Here is a 16,305-nt window from a genome sequence, read left to right as displayed (position 1 = left end):
TATATATATATATATATATATATATATATATATATATATATATAATAATACCATAAAACTTCAATTAATAGCCCAGACTTTTATTTGCTTCAATGACTGAACACTGCCTTTATTTGGGAGAGGCCTCTATATGGGACAGGCCTTTAATTCCTTTGGAACAAAACTCTTGCTCAGTAAAGATGGGAATCAAATTGTTTATTTAAACCAGTATGAATATGACTTGTATAATAATTAGGCTATTGAATAACATATCAATTCATATAAAAAAAAATACCTGTAGCCTACCTTGGATTTTGTAGCCAGCAAGGGAATGAAAACAAGCACACCCAGCAACACGGTGCAGGAAGAAGGGAAAGTTAGCAGTGGACTTCCCAGGACAGCATTCAGGACTCGACCCAGTGGTCTTTAATTGGTTTTATACATCTGAAGAATTTCTATAAAACTCAGACCAGGTGTCTAACTTGGACCCTGCTTGTTTGTTTGTATTACTTTATTAATCCCACTACGGGGAAATTCCCTTGTCACAGCAGCATTTACGTGAAATAAATAAATACAGTTTTAATGTTTGTTGTAACGGATGTTTTAAGGTACATACAGTTACAGTAATGCTGTAGTTGGATGCTTGTGTTTTGACACATTCCAAATATTTTCACTGATATATTAAAGTAATAGGAAACACATTGGAAATCAAAGATAATTTACAGCACATTTTGCATCACATTCATTTTGACTTTACCTTCTTTTTTCTCCTCAAAACAAACAAATCAACAAATACATTTTAAATGTGATGTACAAAGATACTTATCTGTGAAGCAGTCTATTATTTGACATATTATATTAACATATGGTGAGCAGGTAAATGCTTAAATTACTTCAACCTTAGGGGCTTTTATAAGGGCAGTATGTTGTCTCAAAAGTTTTCTTTTTAAATGCTGCACTCATTTTTATCAAACCTGATAACTTTGCTTGAGCACAAAGGATGGCTCCTCTGTCTACCTATCTAACCCACATGTGCTAGGCAGAGAGTAAATACAAACAAACCCCCTACTAGCGAGGCACTAATATTGGTGGAATTCACATATTTTATTTAAGTGAAAGTAGCAAACCACAATGCAGAAATATCCAATTAAGGTCAAGGTTTAATTCAAAGCTATATTTAAAACCTATATTTAAGTAAAACTACAAAGATATTATCAACACGTACTAAAGTGTTTTTAGGCAGCAGACCCTATTATTTGCTGCATTTTAATGTTACAACCACACAACCATCAATACAACAGACCACATCAGATACATTACAAGCTTCATAAACAGTCTAAAGCATATTGATGCTATAATAACCATATCCATGAAGTCCAGTGCCAGAAGAATGTCACTCTCAGAGGACATTAGCTCTTGATGCTTTTGCAGATGCAGAGGTGAATGTGCCGTCTGAGGCACCATGCTAACATTAGCGCTAGCTGCAGCAGAGTTGACGGGTAACTGAGTCACATGAACGGACCTGTTGCTTTGTTGTTTTAAAAAAATTATAATTTTAATCAAGAGGTCGTAAGAGCATCTCATAACATTTCAACACTCTAAACTCTTATTACTATTTTTATTGTTTAATTAATTGAACCCAGTAAAAGCCTGTGCATTAAATCAGCTATGGTCAAGGTGAAGGTAATTATTATTACCTTAATGAATGTAGGAGAATATTTCCTTGGTGGATCAGAAGTGTAATATTGCAGAAAACTAAAAATATTTTTTCCATCATTGGGCACAAAATTATAAAATTACAAAGCGTTTATGAACATGGATTTTTTTTTTTTTTTTTAAAAGCAAGTAACCAAATATAACGTTGCATGCTTTGATGCTGATTCATTATGATCATCTGAAATATTAGAAAACATATCTTTTAGCTTTTGTCCCTTTGTATGTTCACATCATGCACACTAATGAGGGTGTAATGGATTGGGGCTGCGATGCAGTAGCTGAGATGAGCTTTGTTCCCTTTTATTTACCACCACAGCCCTGACTGCCGGCCACTGAGCAGCTCCTCTGAGCAGTTTGGCATCAGTGCTTAACTCAGTGGCAACTCAACAGTGGCTGAGCCTGTAAGGGAAGAGTGTAAAGCATTTAGTTTCATCACCCGGGTCTCCCAGCTGCTCAGACCCTCCAGCCACAATGTGATGGGATCCTGGGACACACAGGGGTCCTTGAGGGGGATTCGTTGAAGTCCTCAGAGTGTTTGATTCATTTAATTTAATTTTCTACAGATATATACAATATAAAAAGTTCTAAAGTTAAATGCTAAACCTGCAATAACCAAACCGACCCTGTCTTGGATTGTTTCAATGTGTTTTTTTTTTTTTACTGTTTCCCTAACTTGAAGCTGTTATTGCAGTGTGTCGAGGTCAAAGGAAGTTCATGATGATTAATGCAGCAGAGCAGCCGATGCTCTTTGTGTCAGAATGTGAGTGAGAAGCAGGTGGCCGGCATATCTATCAACCCCCACTGCCCTCCATTTTATTTTTATTTTTTTTTCTCTCTTTATTGCTGAGAGACATGGATGACAGCCTACACACACTCACACAAACACACACACACACACACACACACACACACACACACACACACACACACACACACACTCACAGACACACATGCAGTTGGGCATCCATTATCTGTGAACAGTGACAGGTCAGCAGCAGATTGTGCCTCCCTCAGTTCAGCAGGGACTCTGACTGAGGAAAAATAAGGCGAGGTTGGGCATCTAGTCTGCAGACACACACACACACACACACACACACACAAACACCCCTCTCCAAAACTGGAAAAAAAAATGATACAAATGTCTCGCTGAATGAGTGAGTGAGTAAGCAAATGGATGAGTGAAGGAAAACGATCAATGTAAGTTGTTTTTCTGTTCAAAACCACATCGGAAAAACACAACAACAACCCTGTTTCAAAAAAAGAAAGGAAGAACAGAAAAAATGAATAAACAAAAAAGAAAATATTTTTTCTGTTTAAGTCAGAAACAGAAAAAAATCTATTCTTTAAAAATGTAATTTGTGCACCTGGAGATGGGCGGCAAAAACAACTCCAGTTTTTGTTTTCTGATTTGTTTTTTTAACAGTAAAACCAAAGAATGACTGATACACGGAGTGAAAATGGGACTGATAGAGTGATTGCTTTTTTGGTTTGACTGATAAAATAAGTGAATGTGTGACCAAGAGTATGAACCATACTCATTCACTTAAAACGAGTGAACAACTGAATAAAAGGAAATATGAGGGTGAGTGAGTGGGTGAAGGAAAGAAAATATGAGTGTGAGTTAATACATGCAGTGAGTGACTGGCTGAAAGAATGTGTGAGTGAAAGAGTGACTGAGTGAGTGAATGAGAGAACTGTGAGTCACAATGTCGGCGAGTGAGTGAATGAAGCAAACTTTGAGCACAATCATAAAACGGAAACAGCAGTAGACTCCAGCAAAGAGGCATAAAAAGTGGAAATAGAGCGAGAGATGAAGACAGAAAGGAAGCAGCTGCTATTTTGGGTTCTTATTAACAGGTCCTACTGGTAGAGCAATTAATAATCTAGTTCAGTATTTAACATGGGACCTAGTCCCTGGTGGGGACGTTTTAGCTAGCTTTGATGCTGAAAGAGCTCCTTCCCCTACACCCCTCTCTCCCCCCACGGTTCCTCTTCTCTCCTTAAGTGCCTCCCCTGGTGTTATTTGCGTGTTGGTTTTCTCTAGTTAAGCTAGGAAACAGACCAAATCACTATTCCCCAAACTTCAGGCCAATTTTCTATCAACACGGCAGCTCGTTGAGGGAAATGTTCTTAATTCATCAGAGGGAATGTAGAGGAGGATAAATTCCCTTCAGGCTGTTTGAAGTAATGTAAATATATTTATTTTTGGAGGGGGTTGAGGGCGTGGGAGGAATTAAAAAAAACAATATATATATATATTATATATATATATTATAAAAAAGCAATGGCCAAACCCACGCAGTCATGCAGGCCACATTTATGAAGTCATTAACATGAAAGACAAGCATGCTGCATTCTCTTATACTTTTACTTCTTTATCTTTCAGTTATTAAATATTTGATGGGCAAAAAACTCAGGTGAAAACGAATATGAATACTCAGTCAAAGTGAAATACACCTGCGTCATGCACACACTGCTACAATCATCAGAATGGAGGAGGAGCACAGGGGTTACATTTACCTTATCATAAGCTAATGAAGCCTTGCACCTTCTGCATATTGACAGTATATGGAAATTGACAAGCCTAAGGGATCGGCTCTGCATGTTAATATCTATGTGCAAGTAAAACTGTAAAATGGCCAAAAGAGCTTTTCAGATTTTTGTCAATAGCTATCTGTTTTTGTTTGTTTAGTTTCTTTTCCATTCAAATTTCAAATCAATTGATTCTAATGGACCCCTGTTTTAAATGTGGACATGATATATCATAACACATTATTGTTCCAAGCAGACTATTTTTATGTCTCGAGGGGATCTTTATGGCCATGTGAGCTGCTTGGATTTATTTTCTGTCGACAGTTTTCTCATTCTCTATTTAGTTCAACATTCATCTTTGCCTGTTACCACTATTACACAACATATTTCTAAAGCCAAAACATGCAATATAGCATTATGGTTCAATGCATTTATGACCTGTATTTTCCCACCATTAAACTAAGTTTAAAGTTTTTTGAAGGTGGGGTTCAAGTAGAAATTAGGGCTGTCCCCGACTAGTTTTTGAATGTTTATGATATTTACGTAATTATTCAAATATATATATGAACAGCTGTTAAATAATAAAAGAAAAAAGTGGTAATTAATCTAAATGTGTCAGAACAACCAGCGAGGACACTGAACATTTAGTTCATTAATTTCATCGCAGCGTAACATTACACAAGTCTTGTTGTTCAAAATACGGTATAAATAACTTCCAACTTCACAAACAACAAACACTTATTGATACAATGGATGATGTTTAACATTGCAAGTTAACTTGCAACAAACTTGCTTCTCTGCCTTCAGGCCTTTCCCCCTCTCCCTCCTACACCGGTTCGCTGTGTCTAGTCCTGGTCAGATCCGCTGCATTATCAGAGTAAGCCCCGCCCACGTCAGGCATAAATCTAGATACAGATAGTTATTTGTGAAATAGAGTGATACATATGCACAGCCAATTTGATTTCGGCAGTGAAACATCTCTGGTGGGAGGCTGCATGGCTCAGTAGGTAGAGTGGTCGTCTAGTGATCAGATGGCTCCTGAATCGATCCACTGAACCCCTTACCAGCTCCTGATGGGCGGGTTGGCACCTTGCAGGGCACCCTCTGCCTTCGCTGTATGAATGTGCGTGTGAATGTTGGCATGTGTTGTTAAGTGCTTTAAGTGTCGGAGCGCTATATGAATGCAGTCCATTACCATTTACTCTGAAAACTGTTTTTCACTGTATATGTGTTGGCATTCATATGTCTGTATATGTGTGTGTGAGGGTGTTGCTGCAGTTTGCTGAGTAATCTGGGAGCCGCAGCGTGCATGCAGGTTATTGGACAGATGGTTTAGCACATTTAATTGCTCACACCTTCTGTGTGTCTCTGTCTCTCTGCCTACAAACTCTCTGTCCGTATCTCAGTCTATCTCTTATTCTCTCTGTCTTTTCACACTAATAGCTTCCTTTAATAGTCATGGACTTGTATTTCATTTATACGTTTCTACTCTACACTTGGTTTACACTGTATTATTTAATTCTTATCTCACTCTCTAATATGCAGTATGGACGCATGGATCGTATTTGTGTATCTATCAAATGTTGGCGTGTGTCACTAATTCAGAGGACACAGAAAAAGACGCCCTCCTGCACACACACAACCCCCCCATTTCCCCAGGTTTCCCCCTCTTCTTCTCTCTTACGTGTTTCACTAACACATACACAGACTGTGCATATGATCACAAACATTTACCCAAACACACACCGCAAAAGCATGAACGCACATACAGAAACACACTCCCGCGTACACACACACAGAGGCACATAAAGACCAGGAACAGCGTGTTGGCATCCAACCAAAAGCTTCCGTCCTTAAATGCCATTTGATGCCAGCACTGCCATCTGTTGCCGTCTTAAGATAGCTCTTCTCACAAGGCGCAGGCGAGACGACACTCTTCTGAGAGCTGTGGTGTACTTTTCACATATGGCCACAAAACGTTCAATATAAGGACAGTTTGGGTAAGTTTACAACCTTCCTGTCGCTCCTCACTGTCACTTCAAATCAAAAGAAGAGCAGAAAAAAGATGACTCGATCAGCGGCTGAACTGCAAGTAATCAACATGTCTGAATGCAATAAGCTGATAATAATACAAATACAGAATTACTGAATTTTCTTTTGGAAGCTACATGTTTCTGAAATTATTGTCAGGCTTTTGATGTGGACATCCTACACTGTCAGATGAACATATTGTTAAAAAACGTGGAACCAAAAAGTAATGCAAATATGAGGGAAAAAGAAAGTAAAAAAGACAGAACAGAGAACAGGAGGAAGAAAAGGAGCAAGACCTGGAGGGAATATAGACGGGAGATCGAGACCATCCTTACTTTACCTCCAGTGGGGTGTGCGAGTGTGTGTTTGTCTGTATGTGTGTTTGTGAGTAGAGATAAAATAATTACAGCGGGATGGGGGGGTGACTGAGGAGTAGAGTGGGGGCGTGCATGTGTGGCAGGTGAATCATGGGCATGTTTGTGGCAGCAGTGTGATACAGCTTCCCACACACACACACACACACACACACACACCCTCCACCCACTGAATCCTTTCCTCCTGCCCTCCTCTTCACTTCCTCTCCCCCTTTTCCTCTGATCTCCATGCACAGGGCCTTAGGGGGTTAATTAACAGGCTTAGATAATGCCACACTAATGAAAACAAGACCACTGTTTCTCCTCTCTCTCTCTCTCTCTCTCTCTCTCTCTCTGTCTGTCTCTCTATGTCTCTTTTTTTATCGCTCTTTATTCCTCTATCTATGTATCTCTTTCCTTTCCTTCTTTCATTCTTTAAGGCTTTTGGCAAGGCAACCAACTCAGTGTCTGGGCACTTAAAAACAAAAAAGGACAAATTACTTAAATAAAGCAAAGTAAAAATGCAGTGCACAGATTGTACAATGTCACTGGTGAAAAAGGGAAATTCATTAGTTTGAAAAGGTCTGTGGAATCCTATTGCCAGAAGACTAGGGTTAGCCCAGCTTATATTACTTACATGTGAAGTCCAACATGAGACATGTACAGAGTGTATGCTGAAATATCCATTATAGAGAAAAACCGACAGTGAGCAGCAAAATCAGAACCAACAGAAATAACTTTATTGACCAAAAGCCAGTGGACTCAAAGAAAGATCTAGAAGGCTGTTCACATCCTAGAGGCCAAACACCATCCTTGAACAGAGGCAGGCGTTATCCATCCATATTTGACCATCAGCTCTATGTGCTGTTAAAAAGATGAGAGACACCTTGAGCTTGGATTGCTGGCACCATCTAACATGGTGGGTTGACGTGCTTGCAAAAGTCAGTAAAGTGACATGTAATTCCAAGAAACACATTCACAACTCTTATTTTGCTTGTAGTTGTGTTAAACCAAAGCATTCAAATACAAAAAAGTCAACCTCTCAACTATAGTTTGAAGCAAGAAATTGTATAAGTTCTTTGTGAATTAACCGGTACTGTCAAAGAACCGTCAACTCGGACAGTGTTGCTGCTGTGAGCTTGGCAGACCAGTTGGCCATTACTGATTTGGACAAATTATGACATTTTCAATATATATTGTGGCTATAGGAAGAAAAGCTAAGGGTGGAGAAAGATATGGGAGGAGGGGGAGTAGCAGATGCTGGAGGAAAGAAGGATCAAAGATTATTCTTTCTGTATGTAACTAAAGAAAGTAATTACAACTAACTAATCTGTCTGTGATTCATTGTGATATCAGTGTCGGTCACTCACATTTATTACATTTGTATTTGTCCAAATATTCGGTGCAGAATTGTGTAACTAAAGAAAGTGAAAATTACTTCTTCTTTTACTATTGTGTCTTCACTATTTGTGTTGCTAAGCACTTAGGGCTAATGTGTTTATTATGTCTTTACACTGATCAGCAATAACATTATTTTTCCTGCTTCGAACACATCAACTTTGAGGACAAAATGTTCACTTGCTGCCTGATATATCCCACCCACTGACAGGAGCCATGATAACATAGTGTCAGTGTTATTGACTTTACCTGTCAGTGCTCATAATGTTATGGAGACCGTGGTTTGCATCCTGCGTCCCATGTGTGGTTAGGTTTAGGCAATAAAAAATTCTAGAGATGAGAGTTTGCATTTTTCATGCATTTTGCAGCCACCATAGTATGTACTTCGCTCCTGAAAACGAAGGAGAAGCGACGGAGTTGCAATCTGCAATTACACCGCTACCTGCCACTAAGACCACAGAGAGTGATATAGTGCAAGTGCCGAAAATGGGTCGGCATTGCATTTTTATTTTGCTTTTGCTAATCAGTAGTATATAAATGTTGGTTGCCAAATCTCTAAATTTCTGTTCTTGGCTATCTTGTCGTTGTCTGTTTAATTACGGTTGTAATGCTGTTTAGCTACTCTTTTATTAACTTACAAAATGCATGACTTCTTTTGTGCCAGTTGGGTACAAGCTGGATCAAAACTGTGTGATAGCGAATAGCAAATCAGATCTTGATTGCCAAAACTGGAAATGAAACAATAAATCATCATAGCACTCATTACGGGGAAATCATTTTGATGCTCAATAACACATTACAGCTTTACGGCAGTTGTGACTAATGTGACCAGAGTGACAGGGAGAAGTGCGACAGTGATCAGATGGACAAAACAAGAAAGAAAATGGTGGTTAGTGTGGTGCTGCCGGGCCTTTGTGGGTAGCTTTGGTTATACTGGCATAGAACAGAGGACACGGAATAATGATGGCAACTTTGGATGTTCACAGTAGCTGGGTATGTGGATTATTGAATGCCTGTGTGTGTGTGTGTGTGTGTGTGTGTGTGTGTGTGTGTGTGTGTGTGTGTGTGTGTGTGTGTGTGTGAAAGTGAGTGCAAGAGAGACAGAGCCTCTCTTTAATTTTTAATCCATAACAAAGTGTAGCCTGTGTGTCTCTAAGTTGCTCAGCAGAAGTCAATTTCAATTTCGACCCTAACTCAAGTTTATACATCCTATCCAAACTTTTTTCAAGCCACACAATTCAAACCACAATCTCTCTCTTTTTTTACCTAAACATCTCCCCGGGGATAAAACCGAGCTTGATTTGTATTTATTTTTAAAGTCCATGGAGACAAACAGTAAGCAAGCAGAGAGAGAGAAAGAAAAAAAAAACGAGTTGAGTTGTTTGGGGGCATAACTCGCTCTCTCTCTCTAAGTGTAAAATGGGATGGGATATTCTGCCTCTCGGACTTAACGTAATGTAAGAGAGTGTGAAATTAAACTGCACACGAATAAAAGGGACCCTTCATTGTGTGCCGCCGACTAGCTTATCTGGAAATTCAGACAACTGGAACATCCAAAGCCTCCAAACTTGTAGCAATCCCCTTTGTGTGGCTCCAGAGCAAACAATGTAATATCAGAAAGCCGGAGAGGCTCCAAATCCTGTGTCAGATTGCCAAACACAAAGTAGCTGCCGCCGTCCGTGCATTCCTGCGTTGCGTCCTTGCATCGTGTGTGTGTATACTTTAGCGTGCATGTGTCCATCTTTATACAATATAAGTAGACTGTGCACTCACTCCCTCTAACCCCATGTGTATGCCAGTGAGTGCTTCAAATAGATTGTTTCCTCTTTAATTCCTGGCCTTTTACCTATTGATATTCCTTGCACCTATCCCCACGCCTCTTTTAAAGCCCATATGTTAATTTGATTTAGAGCATCTCAAATTGAATAAGAGATAAAGAGAAAAAAAAAAAGGAAAGAAAGAAAATGAGGGTAACGGCAAATGTACTGTTATTAATAACCTAAAGTACCAGAGAGGGCTCAAACTCTCTCCCTTCATTCTGCCCCCCCTCTTCCTTCCTCCCTCCCTCTCCATTTTGTTTTGTCCTCTCTGTCTGTCTGTGAGTGAGTGAGCTAAGTGAAGTGGGTTATGATGGCGGTGTAATCGGCATCCCTCAAAGAAACGGCTGGTGCTATTAAGGGCCATTGTGTTTGCTGCAGTGATGATCAGATTCAATCTAGGGAGAACATTCTGTGCTGGAGCCGTGGCAAGGGGGGGAGATAGAGAAAAATACCTTGCCTCGTTCCGCTCTGCTATTGTGTTCAGGGGACTAGATGTATGCACACTCTTCAAAAGATGCATATCGACTCAGGGAGCTGCAAAAGTTTAGTTCAGATGAATTTGTGGGAGCTCTCTCACTGCACAAAGTGAGGCGAGTATTAAGTGTTGGGTAATGCTTTGAGGATATATTTGTTTCAATAAGGAGCTCTTGGATGTGTTGCTGGGGTGGCGCAGATGAGAAAATCACTTTTCTTCTCCTCTTTGTCCTCAAGTCTACCCTCTCCTACCAGTCTTTGTTTCTCAGTCTAATTTTTCATGTTGTAAACACACCTTTATAAGGGCCAGTGGAAGCCTGAAGGCCTGAGAAGTGGAGTTTGGTTCAAGTAAGGGTTACAGGCCAATATATCAGTCATTTAATACACTGTTGATATGATGGAGTGGTAGCAAGGAGGCGAGGTGAGTGAAAGTTTAAATTCATCAGCTGACTAATACCTTTTCATATGGAATTTGCATGTTCTCCCCATGTCTGTGTTTGCTTCCCCCTCCTCAGTCCAAAATCATGCAGGTTTGGTAAACAAGTGACTAATTTGCCATTAGGTCATAATTTGCCATTTTTGTTCCCTATTGTTGTTGATGGTCCTACAATGACATGTCATTTTCTTACTGGCTTCAAAAATAATTTAAATTTATATATTTTATATGTTACTTTGAAGGCAATTCAGTGCGGTGTCCCTTCTACATCAGTAAGGGGCCTGCAACAGCCACCACTTTGGAAGAATTTAAATACACAGGGCATCAATAAAAAGTTTTACTGTCACATGATGGTCAATGCTACTGTAGAGGGGCTCAGAATAACGGTACCAAAAGACTGCTGTCAGCCCTTTGAAACTGAAAGGTACCCTATGGAATTTCTGACCACTCATGGAACAATGTTTTGATGGTGTTGATTTCCCTGTTTGTATCTAGAGTTTGTATCTTGTATTTAGAGAACAGACCACCAATGGCTGTCATATAATGCTCATATCAAAACAAAGAAATGTAATGTATAATTCTATTCTATTCAATGAAACAAATTCAGGTATATTTTTTACAGCAGGGTGCATGAGGAATGTAGTATAGGGACCACCAACCACAGACATTGGCCGATGCCACTTTTCTCAAAATGCTAGATACAAGGCCTGATGACCGATTAATTGGTCTATCACTATTAAGGATACACACTAAACTTTTGGAGCAAACAACAGTAAACAAGACAACAGTCAAACTGAAACTGGCCAGGCACTGCTGATGCATGGCTGTAACACCAATATGCCCATTTACAAGGCATGTAAATATCTAGTAGTAGTAGTAGTAGTAAAACAAATTGTCAATATTGGTTAGATACCAGCGCCCTTAAAAGGGGAACTTGGCAACTCTAGCCATTTCTTCGCTGGTTTTCACTTTTGTCATCGCATGTTTTCTCAACGAGCTCCCCCTACAGCTCTGGGACGTATATTTCAAAACACTGTCGTAAAAAAAACTGACTTGCGGCACCCTCCTCCCCCTTTCTACTGCTGCTGATGTGCATATGTTGCCGGGCAACTTTTTTGTGTGGAGCAATGTCTACCGAGGTGGTAATACATTCATCGTCGCTTGTTCTTATAGCTGGCGTGGCTAACTGGTATAGAGGGGGGCGTGTGCGTTTATGTGGAATTGCCGTAAAGCAGTTCGTGTTTCTCGCTCTTTCTCGCTTCTCACGATACTTCCTATTTCCAACTTAACGGGACGGTAGTCCCAAAGTTGCAAGCTTGGTTTTCCGCCTGGGGACGCTAGGGGGAGCGGGGAAAGTCACCATTAACACCGGAACAGGCCATTTAACCATCCAAATGATTTGTAAACTGGTTTATTAAGTTGAAATAGTTGCCAAATTCCCCTTTAACTCCAGTTGTTAGCATTTGTTAACCCCAGTGGTAGCTATATAATATGAAGCTGTATATTTGGATCAGTGCTTCTCCAATCTCTGAACCTATCGGCTATCATCGTACAAGGATGCTCTGGGGCAACGGCCAATGTTTCAGGAGAGATTTGGAAAACAACAACGGATATCCGGGCCAAGTCCGATAAGCAACTTGATGATAATGACATATATCTGCAATGAACGCAGATAAATAAAAAAAAGCTATATCATTGTCAGACAGTAGATGATGGGTTGTGAAATAACATTTTGGCCAGTGCATTCTGCCTTTTTTGTTCTTCACATGGTTTACCTCCATGCAACCAATGCCCACTCAAATGTTATTGGTCAATACTACTGAGACTACAAAAGGAAACCAGATAGCAAAATCTTGGTCCCTTGCCTACAGATTCTGCATTCATATGAAGTTATCTGTTTATAGAAATCACTGTTTCTCATATTGTATATATATATAATATGTCACAAACCTGTAACCCACAAACACATAAGCCCCCCAAACTATTGATCAGTGGCCAAGGTGGGGGGGACGGGGTGTTCCTCTGCCTACACTGTAAGGCTTCCTATGTTGAGAGAGAAGCATCTGATTGGAAGAATCACTCTTATACATCTTATAATAGAAGTAAATCTCTGGTAAATTAGATTATAGAGACATAGGGACCCCCAAGGCCTACTGGTTTAGATTAAAATGCTTACAATATTCTCTTGTTCTGTTTCTCTCTTCAGGCCAGAGACCATTCAAGTGCAGTTACTGCCCCTACAGTGCCTCCCAGAAGGGCAACCTGAAGACCCATGTGTTGTGCGTGCACCGCATGCCCTTCGACAACAGCCAGTACCCTGACCGCCGCTTCAAACGCTCCCGTCCCGAGTCTGACATCCTGGAGAAGAACCCCGATGATGCCGTTGGTGTTGCTACATCCAATCAACCAATGACAGGAGCAGATGGAAGCCATTAGCGTAGCATTGTGTTGTTTACAGGGGTTATCCCTATCTCGGCACCAGGAGTGAAGCTGCCGTGAGCTGGGTTGGATAATTACATCCAGGAGGGGGGTTTGGGTCTGTGTTGGCCAATCTGAAATGCCATAGACTTGTACCATCAGATACTTCGAGATGCACTTGAATGTTGGTCGCTCTAAGGCTCATTTCCAACAGACCTATGCTGAGGACCCTGACCAAACAACAACAAGACAATGAGATCAACACAAGTGCTGACGGATAGCGCTATGAATAGACCACATTTCCTATATTATAAACACAAAGTAAACATACTCCATGTGTGTTATTAGAAGTCTGTGAACATTTACTAAGAAAACATTATAATCTATGTATTTGTGATGAGGTGATTCAGCGTGTTTTGCTTTTTAACTGAGCACAGTGGATTATGTGTAAGAATGTAAAGGAGACAAACTGTTAATGATAGACAAATCACAGAGGACGGAGGCTATAAAGCAAGAGGGAAGCCAGATGAAGCAATCTAAAATCATTGAAGAGACTTTTCTCCAAAAATAATGCTTTTATCAGAAAAATGATCTGTGCAAACGATTTAGCAGAACAGTTACTGTAGGAAAGATGAAGGAGGCAGAGGATGGCTTCTGAATGCACACAACCACTTCCACCACCACCACCACAGCCACCCCAGAACATAACACCAGTGGCTGCCATTTTCCCAGTGCGAGTAATGAGCACTGTATGTGTGTGTACGGTCAGTGGCGGCAATGGTGGCGTGTGTGTGTGTCAGGGATAGAGGGGAAAAGGGTGGAGGGTGAGGGGTGTGGGTCGGGGGGGGCATTGGTGCCAGCCTGACTGGAGCTGTCATCGCAGAGGAAATCAATTCAACAATACACACACACACAAACACACACTCAGAGTCCTGCATTGGTAACCCGACTCTGGACGGTACACCAGGGGGTCAAGTTGAGTCCCATCAGCTGGCCGGAGCCCCTGAAGTCACCTCCTTCTCTTCTCCACCCTTCCCTCCACTCTCGCTCTCTCTAATACAAGCCCAATCCATTAGAATGGGCCTGGAAAATACAATACAAATCAATCAGCGTATTTAAAGCATCCATTAGCCGACGTTAAGGGTTGTTTTGCTCCAGTTTTGGCAATTCAACGTCTGGAGGTCACCTTACAGGCTCCACGTCAGAGGAGGACGAGGAGCTTTAACTGATTGTGTTTTAGCTCGGGCCGCTTTACAGTGACAGATACATGATGGCGTGACACACACACGCGCCACCACCGCTGCCGCTGACCCTACAACACATACACACACACACACATGCACAGTGCTCATCACTGGTGTTATGTTCCGTGGTGGTTTGTGCGCATTCAGAAGCCCTCTTCTTCCTCCTCCATCTTCCCTACAGTAACTGTCTGACTAAATCGTTTGCACAGATCATTTTTCTGATAAAAGCATTATTTTTGGAGAAAAGTCTTTTTAATGATTTTAGATTACTTCATCTTGCTTCCCTTTTGCTTTATAGCCTCCTTTCTCTGTCTGAAAACTACAATTTCATTAACAGCTTGGCACTTTGGCAAAGTGTGGGGGATTTTTTTTCATGTGCTTCAGAAGGAAAGATCAGATACTACATTCTGTACATAGAAAAATAGTGTGTGACATCCCGCTAAAACTTCTCTTCACATGAGGAGTTTGACATTCTGGCATCAACTCAGACAAAAGCAGGATTAATCTCCTCTGGTAACCTCCTTAAAGGTGCTGCACAGGGGGGACAAGATGAAAAACTTGATAATCATTCACTTGACCCTGTTTTATGTCTTAACCATATTACCTTTTCTATATATATATATATATATATATATATATATATATATATATAAATAAAATACACAAGTTGTTTTTTATTTTCAATGGAGGCATTCTGTGTATAAGTAGTGTTTTATTTTTTATTCGTAGGGGTATTATTCCAGAGGGGAAAAAAGCAACATAAAACATTGAACACAGAATGTTTTGATCTTGTAAAAGCTACATTGTTTTAAGGGAAAAAAACCAAAAAACTTTGATTGTACTTTGTTGAGCCGACAGCTGTTGGTTACTACTGTGCGAGGTGAATAAGGAAGTATGGCACTTTGTGTTTGGTATTGGTGGTAGGGGGGTTGGGGTGGCTGGGGGTTGTTAATGTATTTCTGATAAATAGAAATGATCCGGACTTCAAGAAAGTCAATATCTTGCCGCACAAACACACATGCAGTGGCGGGGAGGGCTAAACTCTTAAAACCCCAGGGCCACAGCTCTGCCTAAAGGAGTTTACAGTCCAACACGACACTCACACACACACGCACGCACACACACACACACACACACACACACACACACACACACACACACGCACGCATGCAACAACAACAGGGTGAAAAATACAATCCCTTGCATGCATGGAGAGATGGAGGGGAAAGGAGGGAGAAAGAAGGAGTGCGGAAGTGTAGAGGGGAAAAAGTAAGAAGACTGCTGTAATTGTGGTTTAAATTGTGTCACTACAATTTTAGCTTTTTGGCCTTACAGAAAACTCAATACAGGAAATACTGCATTTTATTTCCATTTTTTAAACATTTTGTTTGGTAGCCAGCAGGACAGTAGTTCTCACTGCCGTATAACTGAGTGTGTAGGTTCTTCTCCACTGAGCTTCACCTTATGATATAACTTAATGTAGTATAAGCTTTAGGTTTCAATGCACTTCTGTGTTCTTGGTGGCTGTAGCTTGCTTTTCTGAATGTGTGTGTACATTAAATATACATTTACGAATATTAGCAAAAACTCAATAGAGGGGGAATAAAAGTTTTCAGAAAAAGTACACATTCCAAGTTCTTGGCACCAGTAACCCTGGATCCTTTGGCTAAAGCATGTGAATCAGTATGGTTTCATCATCTTGTTCAGATGAGGCAATAATTTTTTGTTTCGACACTAGAGAACGGCATTTGTTGTGATTCCTCTGCGACTTGTACTCTTTGTCCATCCCTGAGAATGATACGCCATTTCCCCCCTGCTGTAATCCCAAAATAATCCATTCCATTGTCCCTGTGCTGTTTGATCTCCGTCAAGCTCCCTATTGAAGTAGCACATGCAGTTTGTTC

At 40.5% G+C, this 16,305-nt stretch overlaps 1 protein-coding gene across 9 annotated transcripts in view; it reads left to right on the top strand.

Moving 5' to 3' along the window:
- znf536 (zinc finger protein 536) overlaps nucleotides 1-13,683 on the top strand; it is a 229,003-nt gene extending 215,320 nt beyond the window's left edge. For all 9 annotated transcript variants that reach the window (XM_051379884.1, XM_051379881.1, XM_051379878.1 and 6 more), the window contains one exon: nucleotides 12,946-13,683. In XM_051379884.1, the coding sequence (XP_051235844.1) occupies nucleotides 12,946-13,175 (230 nt within the window). In that variant the 3' untranslated portion in view covers nucleotides 13,176-13,683. The remainder of the gene's footprint in view (nucleotides 1-12,945) is intronic.
- The last annotated feature ends 2,622 nt before the right edge of the window (nucleotides 13,684-16,305 follow it).

Source organism: Dicentrarchus labrax, unplaced genomic scaffold, assembly GCF_905237075.1.
Source record: "Dicentrarchus labrax unplaced genomic scaffold, dlabrax2021, whole genome shotgun sequence".
NCBI lineage: Eukaryota > Metazoa > Chordata > Actinopteri > Moronidae > Dicentrarchus > Dicentrarchus labrax.
Note: the sequence above shows the minus strand (reverse complement) of the source record. Positions and strands in the feature narration are given on the sequence as shown.